Here is a 24,464-nt window from a genome sequence, read left to right as displayed (position 1 = left end):
AAGATTGATATTATCAGTGTTGGAAGGCTAAAGAAAAAAAAGCTCTCATACACTCTACACCCTGAAGGACTATTTGGCAATACAAAAGAAGTACATACCCATTTAACTATCCATCTACTCCACTTCAAGAAACTTAGAAGGAAATAAACTAGAATTAAATATATATAGTGTAAAAGAGTGGTTAACATATAAATAGCAGAAAACACACACACACAGATGTCCATCAACAGAGTACTAGGCAAATAAATTAATCGTGTATCCATACGGTGAAATACTGTCTAGCCACTAAAAAGTAGTATTTGTAGTGGAAGACTATCTACCTTGTATTGTTAAATTAAATAAAGAAAAACAGCTTTCAAAGCTATATGTACATATAATATAATTCTATTTTTTGTAAGTTTATTATAAATAAAAATATAGAAGGTAAATCATCTTAGCGGCTATTTTTAAGTGATGGAATTGAATGATTTTTGTTTTGTTATACCCTTTGTATCATAATTTGTTACACCGAATAGGAACTGTTAAACAAAGACACAAAATGAATCATAGGAGGCCTAATCAAACAAAATTCAAGTGACCTGTTTTGAAAGACAGGAAGAAAACACATTCCATGTGTGTAAACCCTCCTGGTAGGAACCTAGCTTAAACGTGTTTATTTAGAATGAGACTCTATGATCCAGTTCCAACCTACCTGCTTACCTTTATCACCCTGGTTTTTCAAGCAAAATAAATCCCCATCTCGCAGAGTTCCCTAAGCTTTTACCACCGTCATGCTTATGCTCCCTTAGATCTTTCTACCTACAATTCCCATTTCCCACCTCTGCCAATCCAAACTATATCCATCCTTCAAGACTCAACTCAAATTATCCACCCTTGAAGAAGCAACCCTGGTCAAAGTGATCAATGGGGACACTGTGGTTACAGTCACAAAGAAGCACAAACCATGACTTTCCTCCCCTGACTTGCTGTAAGCAACCTGAGCATATGGACAGGGTCTTAATTCAGTTTTGACTAACTCCAGAGTAGCTCAGATGCAAATTTCTTTCCATCTGGCCAAAATAATGCTCTAAACCAGGGGTGTCCAAACTGCAGCCCGTGGGCCAACTGCGGCCCGCAATCCATTGTTAATTGGCCCGCAGCAAATTCCAAAAATATATTTAGTTTACTTAAATAAACCAGGTGAGGCAATACATACTTCACCTCGAGTGAATGGCCTGGCTGTTTATGTATTTTACCGCATACGGCCCTTGGTGAAAAACGGTGAAAAAAGTTTGGACACCCCTGCTCTAAACCTTATCAAGGACATAATACTGCAGGCTGCTTTGCACACGAGCTACAGGCCAAAAGAAGAGGGAGCCCTACCTAGAACACTTTTACTTTTACGTGGCTATCTAGGGAGAGGTAGTTAAGAACACATGCTCTGGAACAAAACTACCTGAGGTCAATTCATAGCTTCACCACTTACTAACAGAGATCTTGGCAAATTGCTTAGCCTTTTACAACTCAGTTTCCAACTTTTAAGATAGGTTTGAGAATTAAATGAGATTAGGTATGTAAAACACCTAGAAAGTGCCTCAGAAACAGTAAATAATCATGTTAGCTATTGGCTCCTATCCTGTTTCCCCGAAAATAAGACCTAGCCGGACAACCAGCTCTAATTATATTGTAATATTATATTATATTATATTATATTATATTATATTACACCCAGTCTTACATTATAGTAAAATAAGACCAGGTCTTATATTAATTTTTGCTCCAAAAGATGCATTAGAGCTGATTGTCCAGCTAGGTCTTATTTTTGGGGAACACAGTGTTAGTAACTTCTACCCAAATCTCAGCTCAGACCTTACTAACTTCTCTGCCTAGAGCCAGAGTTAAGAGTTCTTCCTTTGCTCGTTCACTGCATCTCCCTCACAGCCCTTACTAAACTCTTATCATTACTTGTTTACTTGCCAGTATCCCCCAAGACTGTAAGTGGTTGAACCAGGTCCATTTGTTAATACCGGACACATACATAGCAAGCACACAATAACTACTTATCAAATAAATGAAAATAATTTAAAATAGTAATTTTCAACTGAAACCTCGAGTTTACTAGTAATACCCTCAATATGCTAAAGAACACAAAAATGTACTTGATTCCCACACAAATCAGTAACTCCACATTTTCTTTAGTCAATTCTCCCAACAGGCAAACAAAGCTCAGAAAACAAAGATAAGGGTGAAACTGGAAACCACTAAAGCAAGATATAAAGCAAACAAGGGTAGAAGAGAAAGGAAACAAAAAGCGTAGGATATGCTACATCCCTTGTTAGATGCTTTCTTTACATGCAGCACCTGGCTCTCTGAGCCAAAGAATGCAGAAAGGAGAGGACAGGCTCATGACAGAACCCCCAGGCTGATAAAACCACAACCAATAAAACCATGCTCTACTTTCCCAAGAGCCAAAGCAAAGGTGGAAACATAACGGACTGCATCATGCTCTATGCCCAAGTTTTTTAAAAAGCATGTTTGGTTCCTCTGAAAAGATAAGCATTTTCACTACATGTAGCTTTAGTAATTAACTAACTTGTGAAGTCTTGGGGTTTTTTTGTTTGTTTGTTTGTTTTGTTGTTTTTTTTTTAGCATACTTTAGAAGTCATTTTGCAAGCAACTTCCAGAAATTAGAGTATTACACAATCACTGCTTAATTTTGCAAAAAAGCTTCAGGTTTAAGTAGCAGAAAGGTTTTGATGGTTTCTGACCTTATTTAAATTGTTACCAGTATCTATCTATGCAACTGTTGCTTAAATATCCTTTAATTTGTACTTCCATTTATGTGAGTCAGTTTATTAATCACTGAAGAAAACTTCAAAGTTGGGGGTTTTTCCCTGAAAACTGAGGTTCAAATGCTCACAAAGTGCTGACCAAAGACTGAAAAAGAGATTGGGAGGCCAAATTATTTGTCTTGCTGCCTCATAAAGGTTTAATTTAAAATGAGAAGCATCAGCAAAGAATAAACAATGAACGTGAAACCTGTAAACACTAATTTTGTCTTTTAATTTCACATCACTGAAGAACTCTGAACTCAAAGGCAAGATTTCCCTCCGTCTACAAAGGAACTAAACCAGGCAAAGTTAAGCCTTAAAAACTATTTAACCCCCCCGAAGTTACATAGGTATGTTGAAAACTATCATCATCATTTAAACAAAGATTAAAACATAACTGGTTCTATTTTTACTAATTTCCTCCGTTACGTCTTTCCCTCCCTCCTACCTACTGGATAGATAAATATAGGTAATTCACAAGATGCAGTCCTCCAATAATGGCAACTCTTTCACCTCCAATCAGTTTCATCTATTACCTCTGAATTGATGGCTTAGGGTGAAGGTCCAATGCCTAGGCTCTAAACCAGCATTCCCATAGCCTCCCACAATCAAACAGGCCTTCTCTAATTAAACATGCTATCATGGCCTGTTTAAGTGATGGACCTGCCAAAAAAAAAGGGTGATGAGGTCCCTGCTCCACCACTTCTAGCTGCATGACCTTGGTCAAGTTATCTCATTTTCTTAGTCTCCTTGGACGAAAAAAAGGGTTCTATGGAAAGTAACCTCACAGGGTGATCTGAAGGTCATGGTGGGTAGTTACACCCCAGGCATATAACTTTTTAGTAAAAGGTTTACCTTTGCCTGAAGTAAGCCCCGTCCATTGTTTATGTGTATTTAAGTTAACACACCTTTGAAATAAGCTGTAACCACCAGAAAGCACATAATCTTGTTAGCTATCCTGTAATCTAATCCCCGTCTTGCTTTTCAAACCTCCATGCAATCTTCCTTGTGTTCCCTCTTAATTTCAACTGCATAAAAGAAGTTGCAAAACTGTTATTCTCGGGAATATTTGAGATCTTGCTCCCCGGAATATGTCGTCAGTTTGGCTCAAATGAACTCTTACAAAAACTCTCTACAGATTTGGACATTTCTTATGTCAACGGTCTCAGTTTCCTCATCTGAGAAAAAGCAAAAACAACTACCTTGAAGTTAATATAAAACTAATGAGAGAACATATAAAGCCCTAGCACAGCACCTGGCATACAGTATGTGCTTAATAAACTTTAATTATCACCATGAAATGCAAACTTGATCATGTCACCTCCTTGCTTTTGATAATCTTTTAAATATTCCCCCAGTCTTTAAAACAAAATTCAAATCCTGACACAAGATGCACAAGGTCTTCCTTCAAGATTTGACTTCTCCCCTCCTAAGTTAGAAGTACACTCTCTTTTCTTTGAACTTGTAAACCATTCTGTTCTCAAATTACACTGTTCATATCTTACCCTTACTAAGGCTACAGTTTCTTTACCGATATGTTTTATTCATTATTATACCCCTATTTAAGATGATACCTAGCAAAAAGTAAGCACTAAGTATTTTTTTATTGAAACCGAATACTTACTTTATTGTAGGAATAATATTTGGCTGGGGTTTTAATAGCCGTAAACGATACCACATACATCTTCCATATACTTTTCTGATATTCTTTAATCGAATTTGCTCTGTAAAATAAATAAATAAATAAGGTGATAGGTAAATCATTTTTCACAGTGAAGGCAAAATAAGACTTAATATCACACCAACCTTCATTACCATTCTAATATTTTATTGGAACATGCAAGTACTGCCTACATAAACAACCTTAAAGAAAAATTCACAAGATAGGTTAAATTTTCTACCACTTAGAATAAACGATCTATATGGAAAATTTTATTCAACTACCAAGGAACTGTTTGTCACGTGAAATTTAAATAACTTCTAACTGAAAAATGTAAAAACTGACTTGAACCCGAAATATTTAGTTACATGATCAGTAATTTCTGAGAAATTCTCTCCTCCTTTCCCTTCTGCTATAGAAGGAACAAAACAGTATAAAATAGTTGAAACATGGTTTATTAAGGAACCTAAGCTGAAATGATATTCTTCAAATATGAAAATAATCATGTTGAATTAGAAATGTCACCCAAATCCATAAAAAGTTAAAATAGGTTCGTATAAGAGTTGTGACAAAAGGTCTTAGTTTAGTCCCCAGGAAAAAATCTGCAATTCAATTCAAAAGTAATTAAACCAAAGCCAAAATATCATACATTGTTTTACTACAATAAAACTACATTTACTTGGTTTGAATAACTCTCCCAAGTTAAAAAATTTTAAGTAAATTTTAAAATAAAATGCCTTTTCACGAAGATGGCACACAGAAAGCAAAGAAAGAAGCCCCTCCCAAAGCCGAAGCCAAAACAAAGGCTTGGAAGGCCAGTGCTAAAAGGTGTCCACAGCCACACACAAAAAAGAAGATCCGCGTGTGATCCACCTTCTGGTGGCCCAAGACACTCCAAAGGCAGCTCAAATATCTTCAGATGAGCGACAAGCCTGACCACTCTGCCAGCGATCGGGTTCCCCTTAGCACTGAAGTCGGCCATGAAGAAGACAGAAGACAAAAGCACACTTGTGTTCACTGTAAATGTCAAGGCCACCAAGCACCAGATCCAACAGGCTGTGAAGAAGCTCCGTGACATTGACGTGGTCAAGGTCAGCACCCTGCTCAGGCCTGAGGGAGAGAAGGCGTAAGTTCAACTGGCTCCTGACTACGTATGACGCTTTGGATATTGCCAACAAAACTGAGATCATCTAAACTGAGTCCAGCTGGCTAACACTAAATATAAATTTTTTCACGATATTAAAAAACCACCATCCTTAAATGAGATGTCAGGTTAATAAATAACTCTGCATATAATAGCATGCTCCAAGCCACCACGTGAGAAGTCCAACTACCTTGTCAGCACCATCCTTTGAGGAAAGCATCCACATGGGAGAGCTACAAGGCAGGCGGCGTCAGAACCAGGTGTGGTGAAGAAGGAACCATGTAGGGAGAGGGGTGGTGGCAGAAAAGGTGCTATGCAGGGGGACTGATCAAATAAGTTAATACATTACGGATAACTGGAATCCGTTTTTGCCTGTCAGAAAAGGGTCTTATATGTATATATGAAAAAATAGAAAGCAAGCATGAATCCTGCAGTGTTGGATTGGAACTGAAGGTATCAGTATGAACTAATGTCATTTAATATAGTGATATAGAGGGTGCCAAAAAAATGTATACACATTTTAAGAAAGGAAAAAGCTTAAAATTGCAATATTCAATATTGAAAATGAAAGATGAATACAAGTCAGGTTTGACTTCTGCAATTACAAGAGGTGCTCAAAGTGGAAGACTTCTGTGGCGAGCGTGTAAACTGTTCTAACACCAGAGCAGAAGAAGCAGGATTTGTTGCTGTGCGAGGCCTCCTGGATCTTCCCTTGTGACATCACACACAATACGATGCATCTCAAACTTATCATGAAAGCGTGCAATTGTTAGGTGTGTTGGAGGTTCTATTGCATACTCACCCTTCCATTGTTGTTGTTCTTCCACATCATTCTCAAATTTCAAATAACACTTGAAAATGGTCTTGTACTCCTCGAATGACAACCATGCTTCCGCCATTTTCTTTGACTGTCCTGCCTGTTGTATGGTGACGCCATACGTTTATTTGATTAACGCCATCTTTTGAGCAAACGTCATACTACACATTGCTACCGTAATTCAATTTTGCTTCAAAAAGCAATACATAGATAACATCGCTTAAAACGTGTATACATTTTTTTGGCACCCTGGTAGATATAGTTCTACAAGTATACACATACATACGAGGTGTGATCAAACAATACATTGAATGTTTAAATTTAAAAAATGTATTTCAGTAGAAGATACATTGCCATTAATACCCCTCAAAACACTCCCCCTCACTTCGAACACACTTATCCCATCATTCTTGCCACTTTCTGAAGCAGTTCTGGAAGTCCTCTTTCATGAGTGTCTTTAGTTGCACTGTCATGGCTGCCTCCATGTCCTGAATCATTTTGACTTTGGGGAAGAGCCAGAAGTCACACGGTGCCATATCTGGTGATTAAGCTGGATGAGGCCACACCATAATGTTTTTGACAGAAATTGCCACATACCAGAAGTGATGTGTGATACAGAGTGTTGTCATGATGATGATTATGGCACACTTTAAAACACACCTTCTCTCAACTATAGCTCACTCCCGACTTACTGAACCAAATAAGTTGAAACTTGTCACACACTGTTACTACTGAAGATCCCTGCCTTTCCATTGGATGGGACTCGGCAGCATTCACCATATTTTGTGATCACAACAGAAAAGCTCCATGTCACACATCGCTTATGGTTTGGCAATTTCTGTCAAATAAAAACATTACAGTGTGTCCTCATCTACCTTATTCACCGGATCTGGCACCGTGCGACTTCTGGATCTTCCCCAAAGTCAAAATGACCATGAAAGGTAAACATTTTGAATTAATTCAGGACATCAAGACAGCCATGACAGCACAACTAAAGACACTCACGAAAGAGGACTTCCAGAACTGCTTCAGAAAGTGGCAAGAACGATGGGGTGTGTTCAAAGTGAGGGGCAGTATTTTGAAGAGGATTAATAGCAATGTGCCTTTTACTGTAATACATTTTTAATTTAAACATTCATTGTATTTTTTTTATCACACCTCGTACATATTCCCTCGCTCTGTCTAATAAGTGAGCCTAGAAACAGTGACATCTCAGTAGCAGTGAGCACAGCTAGCACCTGGATGTTGGCTTCTAAATGCCATTCTCCACTAACAGGAACCAAGGATCCAAGTATCTTCCCACAAAAATATTACTAAAAGGAAAAGAATGATTTTACAGTGGTAAAGTGTGGTAGGCTGAATAATGGGGGGGGGGGGTCTCTACCCCCCACAAGGATGTCTAGATCCTAATACCCAGAACCAGTGAATATATTAACTTACATGGTAAAAGGAACTTTACAGATGTAACTAAATTAAAGATCTTAAGATAAGGAGATTATCTGGGTGGGCCCAATATAATCACAGGGGTCCTTATAAGGAGGCAGGAGGGTGAAAGACAGAGAGATGATATGACAATGAGTAGAAGTTGGATGTGTCCTTTGAAGATGGAAGGAGGGGCCACAAGCCAAGGCATACAGGCTATCTCTAGAAATTGTATAAGACAAGAAAACAGATTCTACTCTAGAGCCTCCAGAAAGAACCAGCCTTGCCAACACTGTGACTATTGACTAGCCCAGTGAAATGGATTTTGGACTTCTGGCATCCAGACCTATAAGAGAATAGATTTGTGTTGTATTAAGCCACTAAAGTTGTGGCAATTTGTTACAGCAACACCAGGAAACTAATACAGAAAACTTGGCAATCACCATCTTAATCAGGTTATTAGCGAACATCACCAGCAATGGGACAAAACGCAACCGTACAACCTGACGGAACGAAATGAGAAGAATCAGTTTTGTTAAATTCCTAAGATACATAACTTGAATGTAATCATGAGAAAACACCAGACAGCCCAGATTCAGGCCATTCTACAAAATAATTGGCCTATAATCTCTAAAGTCAAGAAAAAACTGAAGAACTGTTCCAGACTTAAGGAGACTAAAGAAAACAGACCAAATAAATGTGATGTGTGATTCTGAATTGGATCTTTTACTATAAAGGACATCATTGAGCCACGTGACAAAACTTGAATGCAGTCTGAAAATGAAATGGTAGTAATGTTAATTTTCCGATTTTTATGGTTAAATTATGGACACTTTTGAAAATTCCGCTGGCAATTTCATTAAATTAAGCCTCCACAATCTCCCACTTTCAGGTATGAAACCAAGGAAACATTTGATACGGTTATAATGGTGAAGTCTATTAGCCAGACAGCTGATCGATTCAAAGGAATGGCATTATCCCAATGTCCCTTGCCAGGACAAAGTACACATGGTTTGCAGCCCCCACCCTCTTACACAATGTGTGCCTACCTGCGCCCTGTATGCCTCACTTTTCCAATCCAAAAATTAAATCTTAACCGGAGAATATTTAAGTCGGTTAGTAAGTACTACAAAGTATGGTTCACACTGTAACACAGTGGCCCTTAGATTTCCAGCACAACTAAATATTCATAGTACACATTCCAAATCTCTAGATAAATGACCTCAAGTCAAACTGGAAGTAAAGTCCTTCCAGACAAGTTTTATAAGACACTTAGAAGAATAAAAAGAAGTTCACTTACAAACTCCTAGTTTATAGAATCACTAGTTCCACGGCCAGTGAAAATTGTTGTAATATCATTAACTTATGATGTAGTTTTTAAAGAATTTATCCACATTTATAGAAAAGAGAAATTACAAGGTCATAAAATAATTCTGTGGTTTAAAAAACAACATAACAACATATTATGACTGCTCTCAGCTGCCGAACATAAACTTTATATGACTGTGGGAGCAGTTCAGATTTGGGGGGAGGTAATTATGGTTGTCTTTCATAAGCTATACAGAGCCTTTGCTAAAACAGTCGCGTCCATCTGTCCATGCCTGGCTGATCTGCCAGTCTGCAACAGAACTGCGGGAACTCAGCATTGTATTCCTGGGACCCAAAGAGCTGAAAGAATGTTAGCCAGATCTAACATCTTCAAACCTGTTTGCCAGCTTACCACAATAGAGTTTTTAAAAATCATGTACCTTCTTGTAGATTTCTAATTTGGCATCTAACATTTTTCATTGAAAGTTTGAAGAGTTGCAAAATATGCCATTTCTAACAAAAAGTTGACATTTTAAAATAAAATAGCTCCACTGCTTTTAAATGAGCCGATGAAACCTAAAAACCATAGTAATGTCATACCCATCCATTTACAAAAATCCAAGAACAAGCGCTTCATTCTACTTCCCCCACATAAGTTACACTAATGTGTTTTTATCCTGGTAAGTCATTCCTTATAATACTAACACGGACTCCTTAAAATTGTTTTAATCCCTGTAACTATTAAGTTTTTTCCAACTTCTTATTGCGAAAATTTTCAAGCCTTTGGCAAAGTTGAAAGAGTATTAAAAAGAATAATACATTTCATCTAAATTTACTAATTATTAACACTTTGCTACTCTTGGCTTTATCTCTAGCTCCCTCCTTCCCTCCCCCCTCCTTTTTATCTGAATTATTTTAGAGTAAGTTGCAGACATAAGACACTTTACCTCTAAATGCTTTGGCACGTCAAATGACATCAGTAAATTTATCACACTTAAGTTTAACATCTATAAGATTTTATGAGTTGAAATTTCTGGGGTCGGCCCTGTGGATCAGGTGGTTGGAGCGCCTTGCTCCTAACACGGAGGTTCGATTCGTGGACCAGTGAGCTGCGCCCTCTACAGCTAAGATTGTGAACAACGGCTCTCCCTGGAGCTGGGCTGCCGTGAGCAGCAGGAGGTCGGTGTGAGCTGCTGTGGCCAGGAAGCTGTGTCCTACACAACTAGACTGAGAAACAATGGCTTGAACCAGAGTGGGGGTGGAGGGAGGCGGAAGAAGGGGGGGAAAATTTCTGACACTACATTTTTTTGGTGTTATCAAGGCAATATAAATATCACAAATTGATAAATTACTAAAATAAGAGTAATATATCTGTTGTGCTTTCACTTATAAGCAACTTGTAAATATCTCATATGTTCAAAAAGAGTTAAAACTCTAAATACTAAAACTTTTTTAAACTAAAAAGTACACTTTTGCCAACATGGCACAGTGTTAGATGAAACAGCTTTATCTTCTACTTTGTGTATCGTGCTCAAACTTGAAGTTGCAGATTACCTTGAATGACTCAATTTACAGAAAATCCATGCCATACAACCTAATTGGCAAAGGCAGGCCTCATTGTTAAACCAATTATGCAAATCAAACTTGGTCAAAAGTCTGACTTCATTTTTCAGTTCAAATATATCTACACATTTTGATATTTTGAGGATGACAAAAATCACTGAGAAATAAATTTGAGGACATGCCTTTTCATAGAGATTCAAATTAATAAAACTTAATGATACACAGGTAACATAATTTATTTAAAAGAAAAAGATGTATCACTCTTCTCTTTCCAAACTTCAGAGACTCCTAAAACTACTTGTAAATCCCTAAAGAGTTCAAAATAGTACCAACAATCAGGTTATATTCAATATTCCAAGAAGTCTAAAAGACTTCATACAGCAGTTTTCTAGTCACTCAAAGTCTCTCTGTAGCTAGTCGAGAATATAGCATCTCACATGATGATACTGGCTCACTCATTGTTGGCAAATTTTGTTCTTTTATTAATTTAAAAAGATAGGAAAACACATTTTACTCAGTGCAGTCTGGTTCCCCGAATGCTTCAAAATAAAATAGGAAAGGCATGAGAATGATACTTTGGAAGTGAAAAATTGGGAATCACTGCTCTAGACCACTAAAACTATATAGTTCACCTAGTCACCCTAATTTCCACATAGACAAGGAGAAACTAAAGCATAGTGTTATGCTCTTAACTTGAATCTGAATAGTTAGCCATGGTGTGTGATTCTCAAGGCCAGTTAAGAACCATTTGAATTTGGGACAGATGGAGGCTTGACTAAACACTGCTCACCATTACCACGACCCAATGAATATAATCACAAATTATTTAAATTGAAAGGATTTCAGAAACTTTGGTTCATTTGCCACCCACCCCCTTGCATACTCTGGCAAAGGAGTAGGAAACCCAGAAGGCAACTAACTGAAAATGTTAGGATCAGAGCAGAACCACCCACCACCAACAAAGTTTACAATCTTCAGGAATGTCTGAGGATTATATAAGTGCAATACACAGAGGGTGTCAAAAAAATACATACACATTTTAAGAAATGAAAAAACTGTTATTAAAATTGTAATACTCAATATATACCAAAAACAAAAGATAAATACAAGTCATGTGTATACATTTTTTGGCACCCCCAGTATAACTGCAAACCCATACAAACCAAGTGGTTCAAATAGATCAAGAACTATTCAATCTTCCTAAAGCTGATATTTAATTGGACAGCAACATACAACTATATCATACGCTCACCCACTACCTCAATTTTCTTTTCCCCTTTTAGTGCTGAAACAAGTACCAGAGACCAAGGTTTTGCAGTCTCAGCATTACTGACATTTTGAACTAGATAATTCTTTGTCATGGAGGGCAGCTATCCTGTGTGTTAGAGGGTGTTTGGCAGTAGTATAGTCTCTGCCCTCTAGAAGCACCACCCACAGGAGACAATACTAGACACACACACACACACACACACACACACACACACACACCAATAACACTGCTTTATAGAGGCCTCATTGTCAGCAAGTTCAATGATATGGCCTGCAGACCAGGGACTCAGGGAGAAGAAATAAAGGAAAGGTTAGAAGAATAAACAGAGGTGATAAAACAACAAGTGTCTTTTTCCATCCCTCTAAAAGTATCCTTCAGAAAAAGAGAATCCCTATATATTTGCCTACTTATGAACACCTGGGTGGGTGCTCAGGAGCTTGATTTCTTTATTTTACAGACCAAAAAAAAAAAAAAAAAGCCAAGAAACAACAACAACAAAAAGGCTTGGGGAAGACAGGCTAAAACAATCTCAATTAATGTTAGTTTGGCATACTTAGAGGTCATCTAAAGGCAAAAAATTTTTAAATTAAGATTTCCATAATTATCCCAGGGGGTATATCTCACGATTACAAGTGTTGGCTGTCACTGTAAGCAACTTTTGTAAAAACCACTTTAAAAATACAGCAAGTCGCTTCATTATGGAGATTAAAAATATATACCTACAGGATGATGAAAATACCTAATGTTATATAAAGCCACACTTGTGGCTTGAATGAAAATTTCCAGTCATGGCATCATAGTATTCAGAACCCAAAGTGCCATATCCCAAACAAATGCAAAGAAAAGTATATATTCTGAAGACCTGTTAGATGAGTCAAAAAAGAGCTGTGATCACAAAACCACTGAGGATGAACACATGAAGAATTTGAAAATAATTGTTTCTTGAAATGTAAGGAGATAAAACTATTTTTAAAATACTATATTTTATTATATGGGATTTTAAATATGCAACTAAAATTTATAAACATTTTAAGTAGATTGAACTTCATCCTTAAAATGATATATATTCAAGATGGCCAAAAAACTTTTTTCATCTCATTAAGAAATAGAATAGTAGGTCAGATCTTGTCATTTCTCTGCTTAAAAACCTTCAATAGTTTCCTATTGCACCTAAAATAAAATCCAAGCTCCTTACCTTGTCTTAAAGACATGGTCTGCACCCCGGCTCCCTCTCTGACTTCATCCCAAATTATTCTCCTCACCTGCCACACTCCTGCCACTTTGGTTTTCTCTGTTCCTGGAATTTGCCCAACTCCTTCTTGCTTCAAAAGATTTTGTATACAACTATTCCCTCTGCGTGAAATAGGCTTTTCCCACCCAGTTCAATCTTGTAATGGCTGACTTTCTTTTGTCGCTCAGCTTGAAGAAACGTTCTCAGGAAGACTTCTCTGAATACTCCTCACACAGTATTCACCACTACCTGATATTTTTTACTGTTTATACATAGTATGTCTATCATCTCGAGGATGAGAACAGGGATCTCATCTATATTGCTCACCCCGATAGTCCACTGCCTAATACGATGCCTGGCAAATAGTAGGTGCTTAACAAATGTAGTGAAGTATGAATTATCTCATTTAGACAGCGCCCCAACCAGCCTGGGCGTGGGTATGTATGCATGTATTATTATTATATTTAAAACACTGAGGCTCAGAGAGGTTAAGCAACTGCCCAAAGTTACAGATGGTACCAAAGGAATAGCAAATAATCACTAAAGAGATGGGACTTGTGCCCAGGTTCAAATTCATAGGCCTGTGTGATTCATCACGTTATTTCAACTGCCTTCCCCTAATAAAAGAACTAGATCGCCTAAAAGACACTGTGTCCCTGTGCTCATTAACTTAATCACACCTATCCTAACCATATCTCCAAAGCAGAAAATGTAATATGTAAGAAATCCAAGTAAAAAATTTAAGAACATGGGGCAGATGATACTTCTAATAAAACAACTGAGTAGATGGTATCTCTAATAAAAGTCTAATGAAATATTTTATGAAAAAAAAGTGTTACAAATAAAACTGGAAGGTCTTCAGTACTAACGTGTGTGTGGGACAAGACAACACAGCACATAAATTTCAGAGGAAAATGGCAAACCAGTTATTTTTTGTTTGTTTTAGCTCAATTGGCTATAGAAGTATCAAGGTCCAAAAGAAAAGCAAACATCCACTTTATTATAAAGGACTGCATCCTTAGAAGAGTCCCAGAAGTGAAATTATTAGGTTTAAAATTTTTAACATTTGTATAGCTCCTTTCTAAAAAAGTAATGACTACACATTCTGTTGTGCTCCAAATATAATAATTTGTGTATCTGTCTAATCATAATCCTTCCACTCCACCCAGATTAAAAACCCTTATCAAAACAGGACTATATTGCATCCATCTTGTATTGTCTGCTGCTCCTAGTACAGGCAAAACACTGAAATGCTCAATCTATTAGATTTAACTACTAGATGTACCAAACAGAAAAATCTAAAGCCAAAAAGATCTGGAATCTGTATGAAAAAATTCCTCCATCCACACTGCCACAAACACAATTCCAAAATATAAGGAACACCTTTTTAAGAGAATGAACCACAACGCCTTTCAAAAACACAATGAGATGGTGAGATAACATTTCTTATCAACAAAGTCTGGTAATAAACATTTTTAAAAAGGAAGTCTGAGTACAATATGGATATATTTGTTATGACCTTCTTTATGTCTGAATAAAAAGTACGATTAAGAGAACAAACATCTGAGAAAATGAAAATAAGCCTATCTTTGTTTTTCTTCAAGATCAAACAAGTATATAATGTGACCTTCAAATAAAAACAATTTTACATAATGCATTTACTAAGCCACTGTTTGTCACTATACCTATAAAGCCTAAATGTTGCATTATAATTCATACTGCCAAGTCCCCAATTGGTTTCCTCTCCTGTGGAGCACTTATGTGTGTCTATGCTACACGTCTGATACCCTTTTCTGTCAGGATAGAACTTTATTTCAAAACAACTAAAACTTTGCAGATTTCTAATACTCCTTCAAGATCTAAAGTCTTAGGAAGACGATATGCTCTAAACTGAATATGCACATTCATAAAATATGCTTTGAACACGAAGCTAATACTAGCTAGTTTTTTCTATTAAAAAAACACAACACTCAAAAAATCCACTCACCAAGAGACTGAGGTAATCAATTCCACTGCAATTGGAAATCACCTAGATAGATTAAATCACTAGACAGACCAACAATTCACTTCAAATAAAAATGTTTATCCCCATCCTTTGCCCTGCACTCAATCCTCAAAACTGATAAATGTTAATAGGTTACTATTGGGCCAATCACCAAACAGCTTTTAAGAGAAAGGGAAATACAAGTAAGTAAAGCAAGGAAAGACAGAGAGGAATGAAAATTCAAAATCTGCACTGCACTCTCTCCTTCCCACCATGGTACTTATATTCCATAAAAAGCCCAAGCTATCTTAGAATTCTCTTTCTAATCTGTCCATTCCCCTGCATCCTGACTTCTCAGTGGACTAACACTCTAAAATGGACTCATCCACTGAAACGGCCTCCTCCATCCTTTCCCCCATCCAGTCACCATCACCTTCCAACCTCGCTTCCACCAACTCATTCTTCACGCAATGCTCCACAAAAGCAAAACTGGCCATGTTGTTACCCTACTTAAAAACCCCTTGTTTACCCAATTAACGTATGAGATAAAGTATATAACTCCTAAAATGGCTGATTTGCTCTGAAGTGCCAATCACATTACATTTTTACCATTCGCTGAACTTCCCCACACTTTTGCACCTGCTTTCCCCTACATCCAGAATGTGCTTCTCCCCGTTACCTTTTAAGACCTATCCCAAATTACTTCCTTGGCATGAAACACCCAAATCCCCAAACAGAATTATTCACTCCTTCCTCTGTGCTCCCACAGCACTTTGCACTTGCCATTTTAATATTTATTATAACGTGTTAATTACAGGAGGCGGTATAGGGCAAGTAGTGGCTAACAAGAGCGGCTCTGGCATAAGACAGATTTGGGTCCAACACCCAATCTTCCACCTGGTAGCTATTTAGCTTTAGGCAAGTTAGTTGCCTCCCCGAGGGCTCCATGTTTTCATCAATAAAACTGGGATAGTATATGAGTATAAGTAAGTGCTACTGTGAGTGCACTTAGTACTACCCACCGTGAGGCCAGTAAACATTCCTTGAAGAGCAGCAAAGCTGGGATGAGGGGGCTCACAATTCTCCCTCATACTGGAAGGGGACGTGGGGCCTTCCCTCACAAGAGGAGGGACTAAGGCTAAAGTCATCCCCACAGGGGAAGTAGGGGATTGCATAGACCAAAATGTTGAATTACCCTTGGTGATGGAATTACAAGCAATTTTTGTTCTGTTCCTTTGTGCTCTTCTGCACTGGGTATATATACAACTTATTAATAAAAAAGCTACATGCACTTAAAAATCTGATCTATCACCTAGAAGCAGCATCTAGCACCAAGTTAATGCTCTATAAATATGGGCTAAATGCAGCAATTTCTACAGTGTATTCAATTTTGCAAGCCATGTTTATAAGCATTTACTTATTCGCTTATCATGATCACTTCTTGAGTAGGTAGGGCGGGTTATTCTTATTACCCCTAGAAAATGAGGCTAAGAGTTCAGAAATAGCTAAATAGGGACTAGGCTGGAACTTAAAACTAAAATCTAACTTTCCAAATTCAGTTTTCTTACTCTACTACTCAGCACTAAAAGTGGACTCCTACTCACAGTCCCAAGTCAGAGAGCTGAATCACTTGTACACCACTTGAGAGGGAGCAAGCAAAGAAGAATAAAGAAATGTAACTTTTTTTAAAAGTTCCATTAATCCTTCCAAACAATAAAAAAAAAAAATCTGAGTACTTAAGTTCCAGATCAGATTGTTCCAGAAAGACTATGTAACCAGCAAAAACAGTAGGAGCTAACAGCCCTACTACGTGCCAGACACTGCTCTAACACTTTCCATGTATCAATTTGTTTCTCACTTTAATTCTAGGAAACAGATAACTACAGCTCTATTTTACAGATGAGTAAACTAGAACACATAGGGGTTAAATAACTTGCCTAAGATCACACACAGTAAGCGGCAGATCCAGGTTTCAAAACCAGGCAGTTTTGAAAAAGTAAATCAAGGATTAAGGTCAATAAGTTTTGAAAAACTAAGGTCACAAAAAATGGACGTAAGTATTTCTCCAAAGAGGACATAAAGATGGCCAGCAGACACATGCAAAGATGCCCAACATCACTAATCATCAGGGAAATGTAAGTCAAAACCACAATGAGATATCACCTCACACCTGTCAGAACAACTATTATCAATAAAACAAGCATTGGCGAGGATGTGGAGAACAGTGAAACCTTGTACACTGTTGGTGGAATTGTAAATTGGTGCAGCCACTGTGGAAAATAGTATGGAGGTTCCTCAAAAAACTAAACATTGAATTACCATCTGATCCAGCAATTCCACTTCTGGGTATTTATCAAAAGAAATCCAAAACACTAATTCAAAAAGATACATGCACCTTATGTTCATACTTGTACGTAGCCTCCTGTCAGTACAAGTCACCAAATTTTTTGGCTGCAAACATCTGAAAAAACTTATTTCCAGAGCTTTGGGTGAACCTGTAAGTCAAGATTTCTCTTTACTATTCAAGACACTGCAACTGGACTTTAGAAAAAAGGCATTATGATAAAAACATCTTTTAATACCACTGTAATTTTAAAGAAACAACTCGAGTTACTATTGTAGCCACAAAAAAATCCAAGTGGTGTCCACCAACTGTCATGATGATTAGAATAGCATTAAAGCATCCACCTTAATTTTTATAATGCAGTTTGGGGCAAGACCAAACCAATACGTCAACATACGCACATTTACTGACTAAGCCAAGTCTGAAGCAGAGAGCCAGATGTGAAGAAGGGGCAGATCAACACTTAACTTTCTATCTAGCAATGGAAACAATAGAGGGCTTGGAAGCTAAACAACTAAAGACCTGGCTCCACCACACAGGAAAGTTACTTAAGCTCTCTAAATTCCAGGTTCTTCATGTAAGAATAAAGGTGATAATAACAGTACCAATTTAGTTGTATTTTTAAGAGGATTAAATAAAGTAACATTTGAAGTCCGTGACTTATAGTCAATATTAATTCCCTACCACTTTTTCAAAGACCAACTATATGCTGAAGGGACTCAAGTATGACTTGCCAGTAAGTTATCAAGCAAATTTTATAATACAAAGCCCACCATGAAAATATGACTTTCAAATTTCAAAAATCCAGTGTTGATTAAAATGCTAATTTGTGAAATCAGGGCAGCTTTTTGAAACACATTCTAACCACACCTACTTACTCTCCCAAAATCCTTTTGTCTTCCACACAACCAACTGCACACAAAAATAGGTGTTAAGTGAAAATAAACTATTATACTGGAAAGTGCACTCTTTTAACTTGAAATAAAATTACCAGAATGGCCTAGGTTTTGCAGATGAGGGAAACCATTACAGTATTAAGACTTCATCACTTACACACAACCACTGTCCAAAGAACCCAGACAATTTAAACAAACTTAGGGAAAAAAGGTACAACAGACCAAAATCCAGTTTTCATAGACTATCCACTGAATGAGAAAACTGGTAACTTTAGGCAGATTTTTGCACCTAATGGATAGTTTTATTATTATTAAATGTACAAAAAGATGGCATCCTTTATTATTTATCCTACATTCAATGTAATTTAGTTCCATTATGTAAGTCATGCATTTTACAGAGAAATTAATCAGTCTTAAAGCCTAAGTTCTGAGCTGATTCAATGCTTACTGTTACCAATTTCCTGCAAAGTACAGTACAGGAGTACAATCTAGACAGCCGGGGCCTCCACCACACCCAATATGAGGGAAGATACTTAATCAAGTTAGCATAGCTCTTGTGAAATAGAAAGCTTTCCCCAAAAGTTAATACTCAACACCTACAAGTTACTGTTAGTGCTTCCATAAATAACCAATCAGGGCTTTGCAGTTCCATTGGCTTTTAGACTGTCACCTGCCGTATGTCCTAGGAGAGTGCAACAAATGGAATCCAAGCATTACCTAAACAAAAAATGCCTTCACAAGAATCTATATCATTCTGTGCTCGAAATCGATGTTTAAGGTGAAGATTTAGAACTAACCACAAATGGACCAGCTACCTCACAACTACCTACAAGGTGAACTACCTACAAGACTTAATCCTTCTTAGTTGCACTTTTTCCGCCATAAACAGGAAACGCCAAGGAAAAGGAAATACAGAAAAGCCTATTTTTGGTAAGGGGAACAGCGGCATTGCTTCCAACTACGACAAGTGAGTTAAGAAATGAAAGAGCAACGGGGGAAAAGGCCGAGAGGAGGGGCGACTGGTGAGCTCAATTGGAATCCTAAACATGCCATCCAGCTCAGACGGTGCCCAAAACATCTGTAACGACAGCTGCAGCAGGGAAGCCAGCGTGTGGGAGGAAGACGATCGTGGCTTGGGGGCTCCGACTTGTGCCTTCGCGTCCTCCTTTGCCAACTCTTTTCTCAGCTCCCAATTCCCATCCTCCCCATCCCATCCTGCTCCCTCCGTAAAGACAAATACCCATTAAAACCGGAGACAGAGAAGACAAAGAGGCAGGTGGAGGCAGCAAAGAGTATTCAGAACAATGGGGAAAGAAGGGAAACTCCAGAGCAGGACAATGAAGGGCGGTGGAGAGGAGCCGAGAGGCACCGAGGGCAACACCGAGCCCGGGCAGCGCCAGTGGCGGGCGCATGGACGCGAGGCCCGGCCGCGCGGGCGGTATCACCCCGGACACGGCGAGCGGGGCTGAAGCGGCGCGGCGCGGCCCGGAGGGGCCGGCGGGGCCTGAGCGGGTCCGCCGGCAGCTGCCAGCGGGACTCACCGGCATTCTGGTCTCGGGGCCAGAGGTAGTATGTGGCCGGGATCACGATGAGCCCCACGAAGGAGGTGAGGAAGTAGAAGAAGGTGTTCCCGCTGTCATCGTACTGGAACTGCTGCCCCGCCATGGCACCCCCTCCTCCGCCTCCCTCTTCTCACCGCCGCCACCACGACCCCGCTCTGGGATCCGGCTCCCAGATCCCCGGCCCGGTGTGGCGTAGCTCCGACGCCGACGCCGCCTCTCCTCCCCGCCCCCACGCTACTCTCACCGGCAAGCCGCCGCCACCACCGCTGCCGTCGCCAGCCCTCGCGAGAAGAGACAGTTTCTTTCCCGCAAGGTACCGCCCCCCATCCCTTCTCCCCCACACGCTAGCTAAGGGAGACGTGGCGCGCGCAGCCGTGGAACTCGGCGAGGTCCCGCCCTTGGCCCCGCCCCCGAGGCCACAGCCCCGCCCCTCGAGCTCCTGTAGTTCCGCCCCTAATCCCAGAGTCCCTCCCCCTTCCTTCTGTGCGTCTTTACCCAGGGTCCCACTCCTGGTACCGAGGTCCGTGTTCCTCGTCCCAGCAAAGGCCACGGGCTCGTGCCGGTCACCTGGCTGCGACCGGGGTCACAGCTTTTCCGAGCAGAGCTCCCGTGCCTCCCCTTCTCCTATCCTACCTCACCCTGTCCTGCCTTCTCCCTTTTTAATATCCCTGGTCGATAATGGTTCCTTAGGTTCCGGATCCGCTCCTCCAGCCCCCATTTTTTGGAAACACGGGTCATTCAGAGTAGAGCGGTGCAGGGGGGGAGGGTCGGGGTTTTATTGTAGTATCGTTTGCAAAGTAATGTTTGCTATTGAAAGACTGAGCTCTACACTGCGCCCATTTTGCACGTGGACAGTCCCCAAGTCGGTAGAGATGGTGACCCACCCATCGCAGAGCTAATATTTATAGCCGCCAGATCAACAGCGTTTCTTCGACCCAGGCAGTAGGCTAACACTTTTATTGCTTTATATCATTTAATCGTTACTAAGCCTCTTGGAATAAATCAAAGCATGCCCCGCTCTCCAGAGGAGGAAATTGAGGCTCCGGAGACTGACTAAAGTCACGCACTTTAAGAGAAGGTCTGGGGATTGAAACCCAGATCACTCTGATGCCACAAAGCCAGTGCCGTCGAGCACCACCTCGTCGTGGACCTTAACGTTTGCCTGAGAGCGGCTGGCGGTCACCGCAGGACGTGGGCAGGAATGTGAGCTTGGAGGCGGGACCACTGGGGACGCAGTCTCTCGCGCGAGGCTCTCCCCGCGCTGGCTGTGAGAATCCAGGGACAGTAGTCAGCTGAGCTGGTCCCGATCTAGGAATGACCCCGCCGTCCCGTGGCAGTCCTGGCTGGGGCCTATCCCAGCGTCTCCATCTCCCTTCTGTGGATGAAAAGGCACCCCGCAACCCACCTCACAGAGTGGTTGTGAAGATTAAAGGGAATTATAGTGAGAATGCTTTTCAAAAAACAAAACCAAACAAAACTATGTCATAAGCAAATACCACACATTACACTGAATTTTTAAAACTCATTTTAAGACTTCATAGTCTACTTACTAAATTCCTTTCAATATGCTTTCTGTTGTTGGAAGAGAAATCTGGTCGCATATCATCTTTTGTTTCATGTCCTCAAAGCTGGTAGTTATCATTATCAGTGATGCTTTCCTTCATAATAGATTATGTTGACACAAATTCTCTCTTCCCTTTCAAATGTCCTACCTACCCGTTTTGAAAGGAAATTTCAGAAAATCATTTTCTCTGCATTTTTCTCCTCGATTTTTTTTTTTTTTTTTTTTTTTTCTGTAGAAAGTTTTCAAAGACTGCATTAGAGGAGGAAAAGAAAACAGAAAAATGAAAGGAAGAGGACCGGGCTTTGAAGTGAGCAGAGCATTGTGATCAGCCAATGCCATAAAGTCAGTGCCCAGAACAATTTGCCTTGCTTCAGAAACAAATTAGCCAGAACATTGGCTCTGCGGATATGGGTAAGATCCTGACGTTTCTTTTGTTTATGTTGAATTTATTAGTAAGTCTTCCCAGGTTTCAATAAAGGTGAACCCGTTATTTTTTATTTCTCTGATTATATGTTTTCCTCAGCATTTGTGTAAAGACAACACATCAGTTCTATAACCTTGTGGCAATATAAATTATTGAGGATAAGTATTCCACTTCCGACTTTTTTTCTACAGGAGTAATCTTTTCACTGCAGCTTTGGGGTCATGTATAAGAGTAGCTTGAACAGCATTGAACCATGAAACAACATTTTGAACAAATCACATTTATTTGCTAACCTCCAGACCAATCTAAAATATGATTGTTTTTACCAAAGCAGATTAAAGATTTAAAAATGTATTTTCTATTTACAAAGGTATAAAAACACATTTTATCCTAGAACTTAACATTACTGAACATAGATAAACTCAGATCATCCAAGTACTCTCCAAAGCAAATTGAATTATACCTTTAATTATTAGTAATCATAATTTCTCATTCGTCATGTTTTTAAGCTAACACAAAGATTGTTTCTTTCAAGAGATCATATTAGTGAAATATTTAATAGTAAGTGAATATGGTAGAATCAAAGCTGCAAACACATTTTGTTCTTACTCTAATAGCACATGTTAAAAAGCATTGTCTCTATATGTGTCTGTAAATGAATATTTTAATCAATTTTATTTTAATTACTAGGTAGTTATCAAGTATAGGAAGTATGACTATTTCAGGTTCCTCTTAATAATTTGCTTTTTCCTTAGAATGAATCTTTCCTTCCTTGCAAGTCATCCTTGTACTACTGGTGTTGACTTACATTTATACATACAAAAATATATTTGTGTAGCCATAATCAACATTATTTAATTTTTGGCTTAATGGAATTAGTCTCAAAGAGATGGAAGAGGGCCAAATTATTAAGTAGGTACCGTGTTTCCCCGAAAATAAGACCTAGCCAAATAAGACATCAGCTCCAAAGTGTTTTTTGGAGCAAAACTTAATATAAGACCCGGTCTTATAATAAAATATAATATAATATAATACCGGGTCTTATATTAAGTTTTGCTCTAAAAGACTCATTAGAGCTGATGGTCCGGGTAGGTCTTATTTTTGGGTACAACAATATCTCCAGTCTTTTCCTCCTCTTCTCACCTTACAATAACCTTCACTGCCAAAGCCTAGCAAATTATCTTTAATGTTAAATTCCTTATTACTTAGTTTCGGTCAGGATTTTCTTCCATTAAGAGCTAAATCTCTTCTGATACAAATTAACCAATTCTTTTTTATTTGTTTTTAATGGAAATGAAAATTTACCCCCATCATAATAGCAACAGTGACATCAACAGAGTGACATGTGTACAACATTTATGATTGACAAAAAACTTCCACGACATTATTTCAGTTGAAATTTCAAATCATGACCTAGATGTGGGAACCGTGACTAGGTAAAAGGTCCTCAACCACTGCAATCCTTTCATTCCCCAACCCCCTAAAGCCCTTAGCACCCAATGAAACCCCAATCTCACGCTTGAAAAAAAATGTGAAGGGAGGTATGGGTTGGAAATACATTAGGACTCGTTTATGCTCAACTCTGAAACCATGAAAACAATTTTAAAAGTTGAGGGCTGTGATTTTCCTTTAGCATTGGGAGCAGGTTTATATTTTGGCTCCTCTATTTTCATGAGTATGTTGGATTTGTCAATACATATTGTACTTATTCTATCCCTACTTTTGTGATTGAAAAACCGAGAATTTATTGTATGAAAAGCCAGTTGTCAACAAGGTATCAACAAACTCAGGTCATTTCTTCATGAAATAATTTTATACATCACCAACATGTATATCTAAATCGCTTAGTGAAAAAATGATTGACATTGCACAATAAATCATAAAACAGCACTTAATAAATTTCCTAACCAGACTGAAATATAACCTGGAGGAGTTGTCATAAGTAAACAAAAGAGTTCACACTGGGCAATTTCAAAGGTATATATTTGAGTAAGAAGAAAATAGATTCCCAATAGAGATTAGAACTTCAGGAAAAACATAAATCATCATGTTGAAAAGCAAATATTTCTGGGTCCTGAAGCTTAGAATATTGAGGGGCCCTAATTAAGAAAAGGAATATAAAATTATGATTATAAAATTAGGTACAAAAGTTAATATTTATTATGGATTTTGGGTGATAATGATGCATCAATGTAGGCTCATCGTCGGTTGTAACAAATGCAACACTGATGGGGAAAGTGGATAATGGGGGAGGCGGTGCATGAGTGAGGGCAGAAAGTATATGGGCATCTCTGTATCTTCCATTCCATTTTGCTGTGAACCTAAATCTGCTCTAAAAAAAAAATTACTATTTATAATAATTGTAATTGCTATAGGTTTGTGTTCTACAAAAGGAATTCTGATAAATTCTATTTTGCATGATTTCCATCAGAATTTTTTTAAAAGTATGGTACATTTATAATTGT

At 38.7% G+C, this 24,464-nt stretch overlaps 1 protein-coding gene across 1 annotated transcript in view; it reads right to left on the bottom strand.

Annotated features, from left to right (window-relative positions):
* The window catches only part of SEC63 (SEC63 protein translocation regulator), a 58,091-nt gene extending 37,790 nt beyond the window's left edge, over positions 1 to 20,301 (bottom strand). Inside the window, exons 1-2 of the mRNA XM_019735010.3 lie at positions 19,991 to 20,301; positions 4,435 to 4,534 (exon numbers count right to left, since the gene is read on the bottom strand). Of these exons, the coding sequence (XP_019590569.2) occupies positions 4,435 to 4,534; positions 19,991 to 20,114 (224 nt within the window). The 5' untranslated portion in view covers positions 20,115 to 20,301. The remainder of the gene's footprint in view (positions 1 to 4,434; positions 4,535 to 19,990) is intronic.
* Positions 20,302 to 24,464: the final 4,163 nt, after the last annotated feature.

The sequence above is a fragment of the Rhinolophus sinicus genome, chromosome 2, assembly GCF_057876585.1.
Source record: "Rhinolophus sinicus isolate RSI-liver-muscle chromosome 2, RSI-T2T, whole genome shotgun sequence".
Taxonomy (NCBI): Eukaryota; Metazoa; Chordata; class Mammalia; order Chiroptera; family Rhinolophidae; genus Rhinolophus; species Rhinolophus sinicus.
The sequence above is the reverse complement of the archived record's forward strand: the minus strand, read 5'-3'. Positions and strand labels throughout refer to the sequence as shown.